Source organism: Erythrolamprus reginae, chromosome 11, assembly GCF_031021105.1.
Source record: "Erythrolamprus reginae isolate rEryReg1 chromosome 11, rEryReg1.hap1, whole genome shotgun sequence".
Classification (NCBI taxonomy): domain Eukaryota; kingdom Metazoa; phylum Chordata; class Lepidosauria; order Squamata; family Dipsadidae; genus Erythrolamprus; species Erythrolamprus reginae.
In genome coordinates this window covers 16,397,525-16,413,942 of record NC_091960.1, presented here as the reverse complement: position 1 = coordinate 16,413,942, position 16,418 = coordinate 16,397,525, and the positions used below count along the sequence as shown (strand labels likewise).

The following is a 16,418-nucleotide window of genomic DNA, read 5'->3' as shown; positions in this document are numbered from 1 at the left end:
CTTCCAATACACAGCGATGCCCTTTGGACTCTCTTCCGCTCCCAGGACCTTCACGAAGTTACTGGATGTCCTCACGGCCAGTCTCAGACGCCAGTCGGTTCGCCTGATGGCGTACCTCGACGACATCGTCATTCTGTCAAGAACCAGGGAGCAGGCACGCAGAGACTCACAGCTGACAATTCAAACACTACAAGACCACGGCTTTACAGTCAACTGGGAGAAAAGCCATTTGACGCCTACGAAACGCCTTGCCCATCTGGGCACCACCATAGACTCGGGCCGGGGCATGGTTTTCCTGTCCCAGGAAAGACAAAGAACGATCCGGAGACTGTTGGGAGAGCTGGGGATGCAACAATACCCCAGTCTTGCCCAGCTGTCAAAGATCTTAGGGACTCTGGTCTCATGCATAGACATAGTACCTTGGGCAAGGCATCATTTGCGCCCACTCCAATGGTTCCTGTTGCCATATCAGCGACGAAGGTCCAGCCACTCCCACAGGAGAGTCCTTCTCAGCACCAGGGTTCGCAACTCCCTACGATGGTGGAGGTCCCCATCATTGGCCAGGGGTTCCTTATTCCTGGAGAAAGACTTCATCACCATGACAACGGACGCCAGCTTGACGGGGTGGGGAGCACATCTGTCCTCACACATGGTTCAGGGACTCTGGGATCCCCTAGACCTGCAAGACGTAAACATAAATTTCCTGGAGCTGAAGGCGGTCTCATTGGCCCTTCACAGCCTCGCACATCTGGTACGGAGCCAACACGTGCGGGTCCTGACCGACAATGTCTCCACACGTTCCCACATCAACCGGCAGGGGGGAACACGGTCAAGGAGACTCATGAAGGAGTCGACAAATTTACTCAGATGGGCGGAGGCGAATCTAGCCTCACTGTCAGCGGAGCACATCTCAGGAGTGGAGAATGTGCAGGCAGACTGGCTCAGCCGTCAGACACTAGATCCAGGGGAATGGCGGCTGGATCCCGAAATCTTCCAGGAGGCGGTGATGAGATTCGGGGATCCAGTGATGGACTTGTTTGCGACCAACCTCAACACGCAGCTCCCTCGCTTCTTCGCTCGCTTCCAGTCCCCGGGGGCGGAGGGAGTGGATGCACTGACTCTTCGCTGGCCTCAGGGTCTCCTGTATGCGTTTCCTCCTGTATCCATCCTCCCCAGGGTGATACGCAAAATCCTGGAGGAGAGAGCAGAGGTTCTGTTAATAGCCCCGTACTGGCCTCGCCGCACCTGGTTTGCAGACCTGGTGCAGCTCTCGTTGTCACCCAGCTGGAGGATCCCGGATCACCGGGTCTCTCTAACCCAGGGGTCCTTGTCTCACCCGGAGCCTCAGTGGTGGCAACTAGCCGTGTGGCACTTGAGCGGGAATATCTGAAGCGCCAAGCTCTGCCTGACACGGTGATTACCACAATCCAAGCAGCCCGCAGACCATCTACCACGCGGATCTACCAGGCCACTTGGGCGGCCTTCTGCAGTTTTTGCGAACAACGTAGGATAAATCCTCAGACGGCGTCGCCGCACATAGTATTATCCTTTCTACAGGCAGGCCTGGAAAAAGGTCTTGCTCCCAATACGCTACGCCGGCATGTCGCAGCTCTAGCCACTATCATCTCGACAGATAACCACCGCTCTCTTACCAGGCATCCCTGGATCAGGGATTTCCTGAAAGGAGCAGCCAACACAAAGCCACCGGTGACACACCGTTTCCCTTCTTGGGACCTGCCCTTGGTGCTGCACGCGCTGACAGGTCCTCCTTTTGAACCATTACGTCAGATCCCGCTAAGACTCCTGACTCTGAAAACGGCCTTCTTGGTTGCGATCACTTCCGCCAGGAGGGTCTCAGAGATAGCAGCCTTATCTACGCGACCGGACCTCTGCCAGTTTCACCCGAACAAGGTGGTCCTTAGACTTGACCCAGCGTTTATCCCGAAGGTGAATACCTCCTTCCACAGAAACCAGGACATTGTACTCCCGGACTTCTGCTCTCATGGGACGCACCCCTCTGAACTGAGGTGGCACAAACTGGACGTGAGGCGAGCCCTTAAGATATATGTCCGGAGGACTCATCCCTTTAGGACTTCAGAAGCCTTATTTGTGTCCTTTTCCTCTAGGGCTATGGGCTCCAAGGTGTCGTCCCAGTCTATCAGTCGCTGGTTGAGGGAATGTATAAGGGAAGCATATAGGACTAAGGGATCCCCAGTTCCATCGGGGATAACAGCACATTCGACGCGTAGTGCGGCTACGTCATCGGCCTGGAGGACTCAGGCCTCGTTGGAGGACATATGTAGGGCCGCCACGTGGGCGGCACCCTCGACCTTTATCAAACACTATCGGATTGACTCATTTGCTTCTGCGGAAGCAGCCTTTGGGAGGAGAGTGTTGCAAGGGGTGTGTGCCTTTTCGGAACCCCTGGTCCAGGCCTCTCCCTCCCTGTGATCCTATCTTGGGCATATCCCATCTTGGACTCTCCTTGCAAGTGCATTGGAGAAAGACCGTTGAACTTACCTGAACGGTCTTCTCGATGCACTGCAAGGAGAGTCCAATCCCTCCCGATACTAGGGCCTGGACCTAGGTGGGGGGGGGGATTGTACGTTTCATTACAGTTGAAGTTACAGTATTGGTTTGTTTAATAAATGTTGTTGTTGCTTTACTGCTCCTTCGTTTTTCTTTAGACTGGAGGGCTAAGGGGGAGGCGGTGCCTGCCTAGCACTAAATATTTAAATATTTAAATTAAACTCAGTCCCTACCAATCAGACTGAAGAATACCCCATCTTGGACTCTCCTTGCAGTGCATCGAGAAGACCGTTCAGGTAAGTTCAACGGTCTATCACTGCTGTGAGCCGCCCCAAGTCTGCGGAGAGGGGCAGCATACAAATCTAATTAATTAATAATAATAATAATAATAATAATAATAATAATATTGAGTAATAGTAAAAAGATAGAGAAATTGTATCTCTTTGAGGCAAGGAGAGGCCAGGCACCCTAACCCTTGACGTGAGTGACGTCAAGTTGGCCACCTTTAAGCCAGTTACATGATCTTTAAGCCACCTCCAGTCACATGATCATCAAGCCACTCCCACCTGGTCACATGGCCGGCAAGCCACAGCCACAAAATAAGCCACATCCACAGTGTGGTAGTAAATTTTTTTGCAAACACTTCACTGACCCCTGACTACATGTGTCCTGTGAGTAGTGTCAACCCATCTTTTAATTTTGTCTCTCTGAAATGATCTGTACGATGGTATGGAAAAGCTGGACAGGTACTTTTGCTTGGGTTTTTAAAAAAATTTAGTTCTCTCTCTAATGCTAGGCTAAATAGAGACTATTGCTTTACAGTTCTTCTTGGGCTCCTTTTAGCTGCATGCTTCATGTGTCTTAATTTCTTCTGAAGGAATGGAGGTGGACGGAGTGGTACCTTCTGCGCCTGCACCATGATCCTGGAGATGATTAGGTGTCACAAGCTGGTGGATGTTTTCTTTGCTGCAAAGACCCTTCGCAACTATAAGCCAAATATGGTCGAGACCTTTGTAAGTAGCGAGTAGCATTTATCTGACCTACTTCTTCTAAAGAGCGCCATGGTATTTCTTCAAGAAATTATGGAACTTGCTCCCGTAAAAGGTGGCAATGACTTACAAAAACAGAAGGTGGATTGGGGGCATTTTTTCAACTATCAAAAGAATGTCCATACTCGGAAGCTTATACCAATTAACTGTGAACCTTTGATATGGAAATTCTGTGGAATCATCACAGCTGGCAGAATTCAACATGCTTCCGAATGAGAATAAAACAGTAGAAATTTTCATTCATGTCATGCTTAGAAATGTCTGGGAAGAAATTGGTTGCCCTTATAAAGAACAAAGAGCTACTATAGATTGAGGTTTAGTCTGATCCCTAATGCCAGGCAGGGTAAGCTTCTTGGTTTGATGAAATGATAGGCAACAGGTTTTCCCATGTGTGCTCTGTGAGTTCTGCAAGGAAAATAGATTCAAACACACACACACACACACACACACACACACACACATATACAGGGGTTGGACAAAAAAATGGAAACACCTTGCAGCTCTTCTGTAGAATCCAGATTTGTGGAGCTCCCTTCGAACAGTTTTTGTGGAAACTGGGTTCTGTACGTATCTATTGAGCACTGCAGTGACTTTAGGAGCTGTGGTCTTGTGATCCGCTCTAACAATTCACTTTAGAGTCCGACGGTCTCTCTCAGACAACTTTGACTTTCGACCAGACCTGTGCTTGGCTGAGGACGTTTTCCCTTCTCTTTCAAAAGCAGTCATTACCTCTTGAAATGCCAAACATTCGGGCACTTTCAGTTACACTAGCGCCTGCCATTCGAGCACCAACAATTTGGCCTCTTTGAAAGTCTGAGAGGTCTGCCATTTCTAGAAGGTTATAACCAATTTCCTTAAATTTCTGTAAAAAAAAAAAAGTAGTTTAAAAAAAAACATATCAAATAACAGAATTTTAAAAACCCATTAAAATATGTCAAGTTTGATTGATTTGAACATTGTGATGCCAAAAGTCAAGTGTTTCTATTTGTCCACCTCCTGTACATACACACATGCATACATGCATGCAGGTGTGGGCTACTGCCTGGACAGGATAGAACATTGTGGGGTCACGAAAATGGAGCTCCACCCCAGAGCACCCAATTTGCACTAAAAGATGTTGAAAGGAAATGCAGGGTGTCCTGCATAAGCCACGCCCACAGTGTTGTAGTAAAAATTTTGGTAGTCCTTCACTGCATTCATGAACACTATTAGTAGTGTAACACTTGCTGTTTTTCAGTTGCTAAGTCATCTTACTCGTCACAACCCCATGGACCATAGCATAGCAGGCACTTGGTCTTCTATTGTCCCTGGAGTTTGCCTAAATTCATGTTCATTGCATCAATGACACCATCTGCCGTCCCCTTCTCCTTTTGCCTTTCCCCCTTTCCCAACAGCAGGGCCTTTTCCAATGACTTCTCTCTTCTCATTTGGTGGCCAAAATATTTGAGCTTTAGCTTCAGTACCTGTCCTTCCAAAAAACAGTCATGATTGATTGGCTGGCTACACTGTAATATCATTAAACCAAATCAGAACAGAAGAGGGAAGTGGCACGTGCCTGTTTAATCAGAACAGGAAGCATAACTGCAAATACAATAAATATCTCAGATGAAATGTTTTCTCTGTGTGTACCCATGTCGTCCCTCTCAAAGTGTCCTCTACAAACATAAAATAGATATTTTATATTTATTTTTTATTTATTTATTTATTTGTCAAACATGTATAGGATAGTAGTAGTTTTTATAAACATAAGTAAAAAGTAACGATAAAGGAGAACACTAGGACAGGGACGTTATGACAAATAGAACAAAATAACAAAGTTGGAAGGGACCTTGGAGGTCTTCTACTCCAACTTGCTACTATACTATTTCAAATAATCTCTTCTTAAAAATTTCCAGAGTTGGAGCATTCACAAGTTCTGGAGGCAAATTGTTCCACTGATTAATAATTCTCACAGGAACTTTCTCCTTAATTCTAGATTGCTTCTCTCCTTCATTAGTTTCCACCCATTGCTTCTTGTCCTTCCTTCAGGTGCTTTGGAGAATAGCTTGACTCCCTCTTCTTTGTGGCAGCCTCTGAGATAGTGGAATACTATCCATGTCACCCCTAGCCAAGTCCTTCTTTTCATTAGACTAGACCAGAGGTGGGTTCCTGCTGGTTCGGACAGGTTCTATAGAACCAGTAGAAGAAATTTCCCCCTGTTTGCCAAACTGGCAGTGATGGCTGGATGGATGGCCATAGGCACCACCATCTTTTTTTTTTTGCTTCTGTGCATGCACAAAAGCTTGGTTTTTGGCACTGTACATGCATGTGCACGGATACACAAAGTGTGCACATTTGGGGCATGTGAGGAAGCGACCAGCAATGAGATAAGCCAGACATGTTGGGTATGTCTAGTCCCTGGACTAGACATAGCCAACAGCCTCAGCTAGCATGGCCAGTAGGGGAAAGATGCTGGGAGTTATAGATTCAACAATATTGGGCAGATTTTCTGTTCTGTAGAAGGAGAAAGAAAGGCATGTCTTAAACATTGCTTCAGAGAGGAAATATGAAAAATTCGGATTTTGAAAGATGGATTATGAAATTTCTCTCTTGCGAAATGAAATGCCTGATAGCATTAGAGAGAGAAACTTTCATTTGAGCAACATAAAGGGTGGAATTAAGCCAAGGCAATTAAAAAAAGAGTTAACTGGCATGGAGTTGTGTAACCTATTGGGCTGAATTGCAAGGTATTAGGATATGCAAACTAGTGTTTTCAACCAGAACTCAATCTTTCCCCAACCTCTATTGAACCTGCAAAATCTGATTCCTGAGACTCAGCTTAATGATCTCACCACAGGAGTAAATGAGAGTGTTGCTATTAGTAGAGCTTCACTGAGCTGTACCTGCTATAGGATCTGGGCCCCACATGGATCCTTTACCAATGCTGGCATTTTATTTATCTACATTACTCTAAAGAAGAGGATCCCCCCCCCCAATCCCAAAGTATTATGCTGTTAATCTCTTTGATCTCTTCCTCTCTCATGTCCACCCACAGATGAAGCTCTGGTGTTTTTGCTTCACAGGTCATCAATAAACTAACTGAATTTGCAGATGTCTGCTGCTCCCACGAGATCTATAGAGAGTTTCTGTATTTACTTAATTATACATAGGATTTCTATAGCCACCTATCTCATTTGAATGATTCTGGGTGACTTGAAAAATTGAAGCAGACAAAACAACCCAATAAAACTATCTGACACCCAAGATTAAACTCCTGACCCCACTCATCATAGCAGAACTCATCTATCCCCTGACCCAAAGGCCTAGAAAATAGCCCGGTCTTCAGTGCCATAATTTAATAATAATAATAATTTATTAGATTTGTATGCCGCTCCTCTCCGAAGACTCGGGGCGGCTCACAACAATAATAAAAAACAATATTATAGCGAAACAAATCTAACATTAAAAAACAAGCATATAAAACCCTATCATATTTAAAAACCAAACAACACATACATTCCAAACATAAAATATAAAGAGCCTGGGGGAAAGGTGTCTCAACTCCCCCATGCCTGGCGGTATAGATGGGTCTTGAGTAGTTTACAAAAGACAGGGAGGGTGGGGGCAGTTCTAATCTTCGAGGGGAGTTGATTCCAGAGGGCCGGGGCTGCCACAGAGAAGGCTCTTCCCCTGGGACCCGCCAACGACATTGTTTAGTTGATGGGACCCAGAGAAGGCCAACTCTGTGGGACCTTATTGGTCGCTCGGATTCGTGCAGTAGCAGGCAGTTCTGGAGGTACTCTGGTCCAATGCCATGTAGGGCTTTAAAGGTCATAACCAACACTTTGAATTGTGACCGGAAACTGATCGGCAGCCAATGCAGGCCACGGAGTGTTGTAGAAGGACCTTTGAACTTACCTGAACGATCTTCTCGCTGCACTGTGAGGAGAGTCCAATGTGGGTTGTTCTTCAGCCTCATTGGCAGGGACTGAGTTAAAAATTAACATAATTATTATGTCCCGCCCCCCTCTGCCTCCTCAGGTTCAGTCAAGAAAAACGAAGGAATAGTGTAAACAAACTAATTTTATTAACTAAGAAGTTAAACTGGTAACGAACTGAACCCCTGGGCCAAGAAGCCGGGAGGGTTTGGACTCTCCTCACAGTGCAGCGAGAAGACCGTTCAGGTAAGTTCAACAGTCCTTCTCCCCTGCACTGTTCGGAGAGTCCAATGTGGGATATACCCAAGCAAACCAACTAGGGCGGGATAGGCTGGACCAGGGGTGTCTGAACACAAACCCGTTGCAGCACTCTGCGACCGAATGCCGCTTCCGATGAAGTGAATGAGTCTATACGGTAGTGTCTGATGAAAGTCGTGGGGGCCGCCCAGGTTGCGGCCCGACAGATGTCATCGATCGACGCCTGTGTGTTCCAGGCGGCTGTGGTGGCTGCACTTCTGGTAGAGTGAGCCGTGATTGTCCTTGGCAAAGGTGTCCCACGTGTCCTGTATGCCTCCATAATGCAGGACCGGATCCATCGGCTGATAGTTTTAGAGGACACCTTGTTGCCCATGGATCCTGGGAAGAAGGAAACGAATAATGCTTCTGATTTCCTGAAAGAGCTGGTCCGTCGAATGTAAATCTTTAGAGCTCTACGGACGTCCACTTTGTGCCAGCGTAAGACTGACGGGTGTGAGCCGTGGGTACAGAAGTCCGGTAATATTATGTCCTGGGATCTATGAAATCTTGTGTTGACCTTCGGTAGAAAGCTGGGATCTAACCGAAGAGTAACCCGATCTGGGTGGAACACGCAAAGGTCCGGCTGGACTGACAATGCCGCGAGTTCCGACACCCTGCGAGCAGATGTGATGGCCACTAAGAACGCTACTTTGATTGATAGAAGGCGAAGCGTGATTTCTCTCAGTGGTTCAAAAGGAGGTCCTGTAAGGGCCTGTAAGACCAAAGTCAAATCCCAGGATGGGAAGTGATGGATAACTGGAGGAGAAAGATTCGAGGCTCCTCGGAGAAAGTCTTTAACCCATGGATGATGGGAAATCGGTCGAAGGGGGTCTGGTCTTAAGACCGTGGCGATAGCTGCCACCTGCCTGCGAAGGGTGTTTGGGGTCAGCCCTTCGTCCAGCCCCTTCGGTAGGAAGTCTAATAGATGTAAGATGGAGGCTGAGCGAGGGGGGTTCTCTCGAGCTCTGCAGAATCTACAAAACGCTGCCCATGTCGCTTGATAAATGCGAGTCGTTGACGGGCGTCGAGCCGATTGGATGGTATGGATGACCTTTTCCGACAGGGATTCCGCCCTCAAGCGGTCCCCCTCAATCTCCACACGGCAAGCCTCCACCACTGAGGGTCTGGGTGCACCAACGACCCCTGGGTGAGGGAGAGTCTGTGGTATGGGATCCTCCATGGCGGGGAGGTTGAGAGGTCCATCAAGTCCGCGAACCATGGTCGTCTGGGCCAAAAGGGGGCGACGAGAATCACCTCCGCCTGCTCCGAGAGTATCTTGGAGACTACCCTGGGTAGAAGGCAAGTCGGAGGGAAGGCGTAGAGTAGACCCCTTGGCCATGGGGAGAGGAGCGCATTGATACGGTCGGCTCCCGGGCACGGGAACCGGGAGTAGAACCGGGCCACTTGGTTGTTGAGGTGGGTCGCGAACAGGTCCACTACCGGTTCCCCATAACGGTGTATAATGTCCTGGAAAACCTCCGGGTTCAATGACCATTCCCCCGGGTCGATGGTTGTGCGGCTCAACCAATCCGCCTGGGTGTTGTCTGATCCTGAGATGTGTTCTGCTTGGATCGAGACCAGGTGTGTTTCCGCCCAAGACATCAGGGAGTGAGCTTCCTCCATCAAACGGCCCGACCTCGTACCTCCCTGATGATTTATATGGGCCCTTGTTGCTACGTTGTCCGTCATGACGAGGACATGCTGTCCCTCTACCCAGTCTTTGAAGGAGTGGAGTGCCTTGAAGACTGCCCTTAGTTCTAGCAAGTTGATATTGGGGTCCCTCAGGTCGTCTGCTGTCCAGAGACCCTGGGCCACTCTGGAGCTGCAATGTGCTCCCCAGCCGGAGAGGCTCGCATCTGTAGTGATCGTCACCTCCCGATGGTGTAGGAAGGGAGAGCCTCTGGTCAGCGCTTGGGACGTCCACCAGGGCAGAGAGTGACGGACAGGTAACGTGAGATGTACCTGGTGTTTGGAGTGGCTCATGCGTGCTCTTTGGAAGGGGAGGAGGAGCCATTGAAGCGGGCGGGCGTGCAGCCGCGCCCATGGGACGATGCTGATGCAGGAGATGAAGACTCCTAGCAGCTGGGATAGAAGGGCCAAGGGGACCCTGGTGCAGTGCTGAATAGAAGCTATCAGCGTCCTCACCCTCTGCTGCCTCTCTGATGACAGGTAAATGATTCCGGCTGCAGAGTCTATCAGAGTTCCCAAATGTAAGAGCTGTTTGGTTGGATTCAGGTGGCTTTTCACATAGTTGATCGTGAAACCACAGGTCTCTAGAGAACGTATTGTCCGTTGTAGATCTAGTCTGGCCTGTTGAGGGCTGCTGGACAAGATGATTACGTCGTCCAGGTAGGCCATGAGACAAATGGATCTGGTTCTCAGGTCGGCTGTCAGTACATCCAGAAGCTTGGTGAAAGCTCTGGGGGCCGATGAAAGTCCGAAGGGCATTGCCCTGTACTGGAAATGATGTTCCTGTATACAAAAGCGGAGGAAACGTCGATGATGTGGATGAACTGGTACGTGCAGGTACGCCTCTTTGAGGTCGATGGAGGTCATCCAGTCGTGGTGTCGGATGGATGCCAGGATTGACTAAGGAATGCATCTTGAAACGTTGGTAGCGAACGTAGATGTTCAGCTGCTTGAGGTTGAGAATCAGGCGGTAGCCGCCGGACGTCTTGGGGACCAAGAACACAATAGAGTAGAACCCCTGTCCTTGTTGATGTACTGGCACCGGTTCTATTGCCCCAATGTCCAACAGGTGTTGTACTTCCCTGGCAATCAGGGAACATCTTGGTTGAGATAGCGACGGGCATTGTAGGAATCTGTCCGGAGGAGTCTGTAGGAAGTTGATGCGCAGACCGTTCTTCACGGTATCTAGCGCCCAAATGTCAGTGGAAATAGCCGCCCAAGAGCCTGAGAAGGACTGCAGGCGTCCACCGATGGGTACCTGGATGGGTGAGTCATTTTTGTTTTCGGTACCCTCCTCTGTTCCCGCCCCGAAAGGATCTGCGGGGCTGTTGGAACTGTCGGTTCCTGTCTCCGTAACCTGTTCTGTCGGACCTGAAGGATGGCTGCGTGTAGGAGCTCTGTCCATATGGCCTGGTGTTTGAGGCCGCAGGCGCGGCCATGTCCGCTCGAAAGGGCTGCCTTCTGTAGTATGGGGCCGCCCGCCTGTCTTGCCTCCTCGCCGACCTTGGCAGCACCTTTTTCTTGTCTTTATCCTCGATCAAGACTTTGTCTAGTGATTCTCCAAAAAGTGTGGTCCCTTGGTAGGGCGCGGTTGCAAGACGCCATTTCGATTTGGTGTCCGCTTGCCAAGAGCGGAGCCATATTAGGCGTCGAGTGGAAAGGTTGGTAGCCATCGCCCTGGATGAAAACCTAGAAGCAGCCAAGGTGGCATCGGCGGAGAACTCCGTGGAGGCGATCAATTTATTAATGTCTTGGCGAAGGCGAGCGTCCTCCGGGCCCAGCCTGGGGAGGATGTCTCGAAGCCAAAGGATTGAGGCCCGGTTGAAGAAGGAGGCTGCCATAGCAGCTCTCAAGGACCAGGCGCATAGCTGGTGCATTCTCCGGACCAGGTTCTCGGCCTTCCTATCATCGGTCCTCAAACCATCCGCCATCTCCGATGGAACCAGGGCATTGGAAATTAGTGAGGTAACCGGGGTATCCACAGCCGGGTATTGGAGCAAATCCTCTATTTCTGGATCGAAGGAGTAAAGCTTCTTGTCCAGAGCTGAGGGACCCAGAGCTGCTGCTGGTTGCTGCCAGGGCCTCTTTATGTTTTCTGCAAATATCGGCACTGCAGGGATAGTTTCTGAGTCCCTTTGAGGCTCATTAATGAGTCTGGAAGCGGGTAATGTGCCCACATCCTGGTCAGCCGTCTTTTGGGCACTGGTCAAAGTTAGTGTGGTCCTGGCCTTATTTAGGAGAACCCTGAAAAGGGGTGCCTTGAATAAGCCTGCTAGTACAGGCTGTTCTGGTAAGGTGGCTTCATCCCCCGACAGCTCATTCTCTGGGTCTGAAAAGGCCTCTCTGAACTCTTGCTCCTCCTGAAAGGAGTCATGCAGGGAAGGTGCAGGTGCAGGAGCTGACCAGATATCCTGCCTGCTGGGGCGAGGTGGCAGTGGGGATTGATGTTGTTGTTGGGCCCCAATTGCTATGCCCTGTGCATAAGCTGAAGCAATCATGTCTTGTACCGAGGGAGACATGGCTTGCCAGTTATCTGTAGAGCCCCTGAGCCCTGCTGCTGTGGGCGTGAATGTGGCTGTAGCTGCTGGAGGTTGAGAGGCAGGCCTGCTCCATTCTGATCTCTGAAATCCCTCAGATGGTGGGGGGGCACTTAATGGGCGGTCTGGTGAAAGACCCCCAGCACTTTGAAAAGGAGGCCCCTCGAAGGTGGCCGATGACAGGGGAGGAGGACCCAGCGGGCTTTGATAAACGGGTGGAATAACCATGGCTGAGGGGCTAGGCCCCTGTCTCGGTTTTGCTTTGTCCAGCTGGGCCTCGAGGGCCTTTATTTTCTTCTCAGCCTCCTTTAGTGCATTGGAGGACTGAGAACTCTTCCCCTTAGATTTTGAGCTGGGCCCCTTGTCCTTACTTTTATTCTTGGAGGAGGAGGGCACAGGAGCGCTGGGACTGGATTGAGACATGTTTGGAACAACACCGAGCCAAAAAACACGAGGTTACTGCTTAAAAGCAAGTAAAATGGTGGACTAGGGAAGCTGGTGTCCCCTAAATAACACGTCATATGTTTTTCCTGCTCGTGATCGGCTGGATACCAGGTAGAAGCCCATAATAGCTTCGTTGTCCTGGCAACGCCCTGAAGCAAGATGGCGGCCCTGGGATAGGCTGAAAAGAGCCTAGTCACTCTGACCCCTTAGCAGACAAGATGGCGACCGTGACGTCAGGTGGGAAAAGCTCTGCTTTTCAAACGGCCGGAGGAGGACACAGAGGCTTTGGCCCTGCGCCAAAATGGCGGGCGCAACTTCGGGCGGCTCGGCGATCACCTTCTGCACCCCCCCTTCAATTCCTTCGATCGCTGCTCCTCTGAGCGATCGGGAAAACGTTGGCTGCAAAGGGCCTCCGAACAGCTGATCTTTTTTTCTTTTTCCATTGCCGATCGGCAGGAACGCTGTCTGAGAGCCGCTGGGATCGCCTTACAGCTGATTTCCCCCCATGGGGAAATTCTGTGTGCTGATTGCTCCTCTGATCGGTAAGAACCGATACTCGGAGACTCGTTGCGCTGGAAGAGTGGGGGGGGGGGTCTGATCGCGGGCGTCAGGGACCCCAATCCAGCGATCCCTTTCAGCAAGGCAATACTCCGGAGAGCAGTGGCCTCTCAGGGATTGAAGAGACGGAGAACAATACCCCGGAGGGCAGTGGTTCTCGAGATCCAGGTCTTCCTCCTATAGAGAAAGGGGAAAAAAGGAGAAAAATTATTGTTAGTAAACATCCTATAAATCTCACATACTGTGAGAAGAAAACTCATAGTCCCTACACTATGACTGAGTTTTTAAGACTGAACCTGAGGAGGCAGAGGGGGGCGGGACATAATAATTATGTTAATTTTTAACTCAGTCCCTGCCAATGAGGCTGAAGAACAACCCACATTGGACTCTCCGAACAGTGCAGGGGAGAAACATGGGTGGATCTGGGAAGCCCCATGATGGCTCTCGCGGCCGCGTTCTACACGATCTGAAGTTTTCAAACACTTTTCAAAGGTAGCCCCATGTAGAGAGCGTTGCATTAATTGAACCTCGAGGTGATGAGGGCATGAGCGACTGTGAGCAATGACTCTGTCCAAATAGGGCCACAACTGGTGCACCAGGCGAACCTGGGCAAACACCCTCCTCACCACAGCCGAAATATGATGTTCCAAAGTCAGCTGTGGATCGAGGAGGACACCCAAGTTGCGAACCCTCTCCGAGGGGGTCAGTGGTTCCCCCCCCCCAAGGTGATGGACGGACAGATGGAATTGTCCTTGGGAGGAAGGACCCACAGCCACTCCGTCTTGTCTGGGTTGAGTTTGAGTTTGTTGACACCCATCCAGGCCCCAACAGCCTCCAGGCACCGGCACATCGCTTCCACTGCCATATAAGTCTCTGTAAGGGATGCTGTTCCACCTAACTTCTACCCAACTCCAACATCGTTTAAATAGAAGGGACCTTCGATGACCTAATGGTTGTGACACTGGCTCACCAACCAGCAAGACCTAAATATTGCATGACGGGTGATTTTCTGTTTTTGCCTCAGCTCCTGCCAAGCATGCAAGAGCAAGTAGACAAATAGGTATCACTTTGGTGTATAGTCATGCCAGCCACATGACCAGAGAAGCATCCTTGGACAATTCTGGCTCCCTCGGCTAGGAAACCGAGTTGAGCACTGCCTTTTAGGGCTTGACAGGACTGGACAGGGGAAATCTTTACTCCCCACCCCCCCAACTTCTATATTAATTCTGGTGGGGTAAGCAGAAGCCATGCAATAAATCTGCAGATCATTACTCGGTAAGCAATCACATTTGGAAATATTTTTTTCAACCAGTTGACATTAAAGACACTGGGTTACAAACTGGAAGACGAAGACTTCCAATTTTGTGTCTTAGGCAGAAAGACCTTCAACCAGTCACTCTCTCTCCAACCTAAGAAGCAGGCAATGGCAAACCATTTCCAGAGTCAAGATTCAAGAGTCAGGATTACTTCCAAGTCATGTCCACACACACAAATTGGCAGAGTGTGTATCAGATTATAGTTAGTGCTTACAGTGTGTATAAGTCTGTAGTTCTTATACTTTTCCTTGAGTTTCCTTGAGTAGAAAGGATAATGGGAACTAGGTTATTATTTATGTCTACACCTATACTTCCCCCCCCTCCAAGTAAGTCAGAATAGCATGAGTATTTTTCTCCATCCCCCCTTGATTTCAACCTCACAACTATTCTATTGAATAAAATAGGGCACAAAAGACCTGAGGTTAAATAAGAGGAATGATAATAATAATAATCATAATCATAATAATAATCATAATAATTTATTAGATTTGCATGATGCCCCTCTCCAAAGACTCGGCCAGCCTCACTTATCGGCCAGCCTCACTTTCTACAAGTTTCTAATTTTTTAAATTTTCATAAAGATAAACCCGTACATTAAACTGGTTTCTACATCCATTTGCATATCTATTATCCAATTTTACATATTGTCTTACCTAACATACTTTCTTTTGCTTGGTGTGAGAAATGAGTGCATTTTACACAAGCTGTATTACAAAATTCAGAGAAGTGTGAAAATGAAAAGATAATTGTGTCCCGAACCATATAGTTTGTGAATTGTGAGTTATCTTGTAACATGTTATGGAACACTGAATGTCTTTCTTCCATTCTTCTGGGTTAGAAGTATCTCAACTATCCCCATGTTTATTCAATGGTTACATCATTCTTGCTCTTAAATTCAGAGGGTCCATGGTTTTATAATGTTTTCCTAACTGGTATAATGCAGTACTTCTTGATCTATTTATTTTTCTTCCACCACCACCTGCTCCAAGATGTGATTAGACTTTGAATAAAGGATTCATGGCATCTTTAGATCACTTTGCGCAATATACCTTTTTTTTAGAATTTACTGGGAGTAACTTAATCAGTTGTACTGTAGATCTTTGTCACAATTTCCTTATCAATGGAACCATTTTGCTATAACTTAATTCTTCCTAGACAGGAACTCATTATTTTCAGAACTTAGTTGCCACAGCTGAAAACAGCTGTCCTGTTCGTTTTAAAAAAAAACAAGACTTTCATGAAATAGTTACTTCTATATAATTTAAGCTTTTTGAGAAGCAGGTAGCAAGTCAACTCCCTTTCGGATTGCAAAAACCAAAAGCCACCTCCTGCATCAACCAAAGGCTTATCTTAGGGCAACCAATTTTTCAGACTCTGGTGTGCAATCTTATTTTACTAGGCTGTTGAAAAATATTGGCAAGTTCATCCAGAGTTGACATGTAACAGTGTCAACATTTCACATAAAGTTTCAGCTCCCCCCCCCCTTTAAAATCATATTTAATTTGAAGTAAATTTTAATCAAGTGAGGGAAGGGAGGTACCTGCTATTTGCATGTACAATATTCTAGAAACCAGAATTATTCTGTTGGCCACAAGGATGAATATTCCAAAGAGAAGTAAAAGTAGTTCAAGTTTCTTTTTAATATTCCTTTTCCTGAGCTTCGGTCCTGTTGTGCTCCCCATTTTGTTCCAGTTTCCAAGGTCATCTCTAATTATCTATCCAGGCAAATATTTTCCACTTTTCTATAACAACTTTAGCAGGGTACAGTGCGCATGTACTCACTCTCTTGTTTTTCCCTTTCCTTAAAGGAACAGTACCACTTCTGCTATGACATAGCCCTGGAATATCTGGATTCACTAGAGACCAGATAGCATCTTGTCCAAGCATCCCAAAGGCAAGTGTTTGTATTGGGTTTGGGCCAAACCTGTATTTTGCACCAGACTTTAAAAAAAAAAATAGAGCGAGAGAGAGAACAAAGCAATGCAATGGAATAAAAATGAAAATAAAAGGCAAGATACAAGGACGATGTTCATTCTCTACCTTCGTTTTTGTTCCTCTCCTCCTCCTCCTCCTGCTTCTCCA

The 16,418-nt window shown here is 48.1% G+C and overlaps 1 protein-coding gene across 2 annotated transcripts in view; it reads left to right on the top strand.

The window, feature by feature from the left end:
• Positions 1-16,418, top strand: part of PTPRU (protein tyrosine phosphatase receptor type U) — a 558,855-nt gene that overhangs the window by 533,630 nt on the left and 8,807 nt on the right. Inside the window, exons 29-30 of one of the 2 annotated variants that reach the window (XM_070764504.1) lie at positions 3,407-3,542; positions 16,145-16,230. In XM_070764504.1, coding sequence (XP_070620605.1) covers positions 3,407-3,542; positions 16,145-16,207 — 199 coding nt within the window. In that variant the 3' untranslated portion in view covers positions 16,208-16,230. Of the gene's footprint in view, positions 1-3,406; positions 3,543-16,144; positions 16,405-16,418 lie in introns of those variants that run through there. The other variant, XM_070764505.1, reaches the window with a different exon arrangement.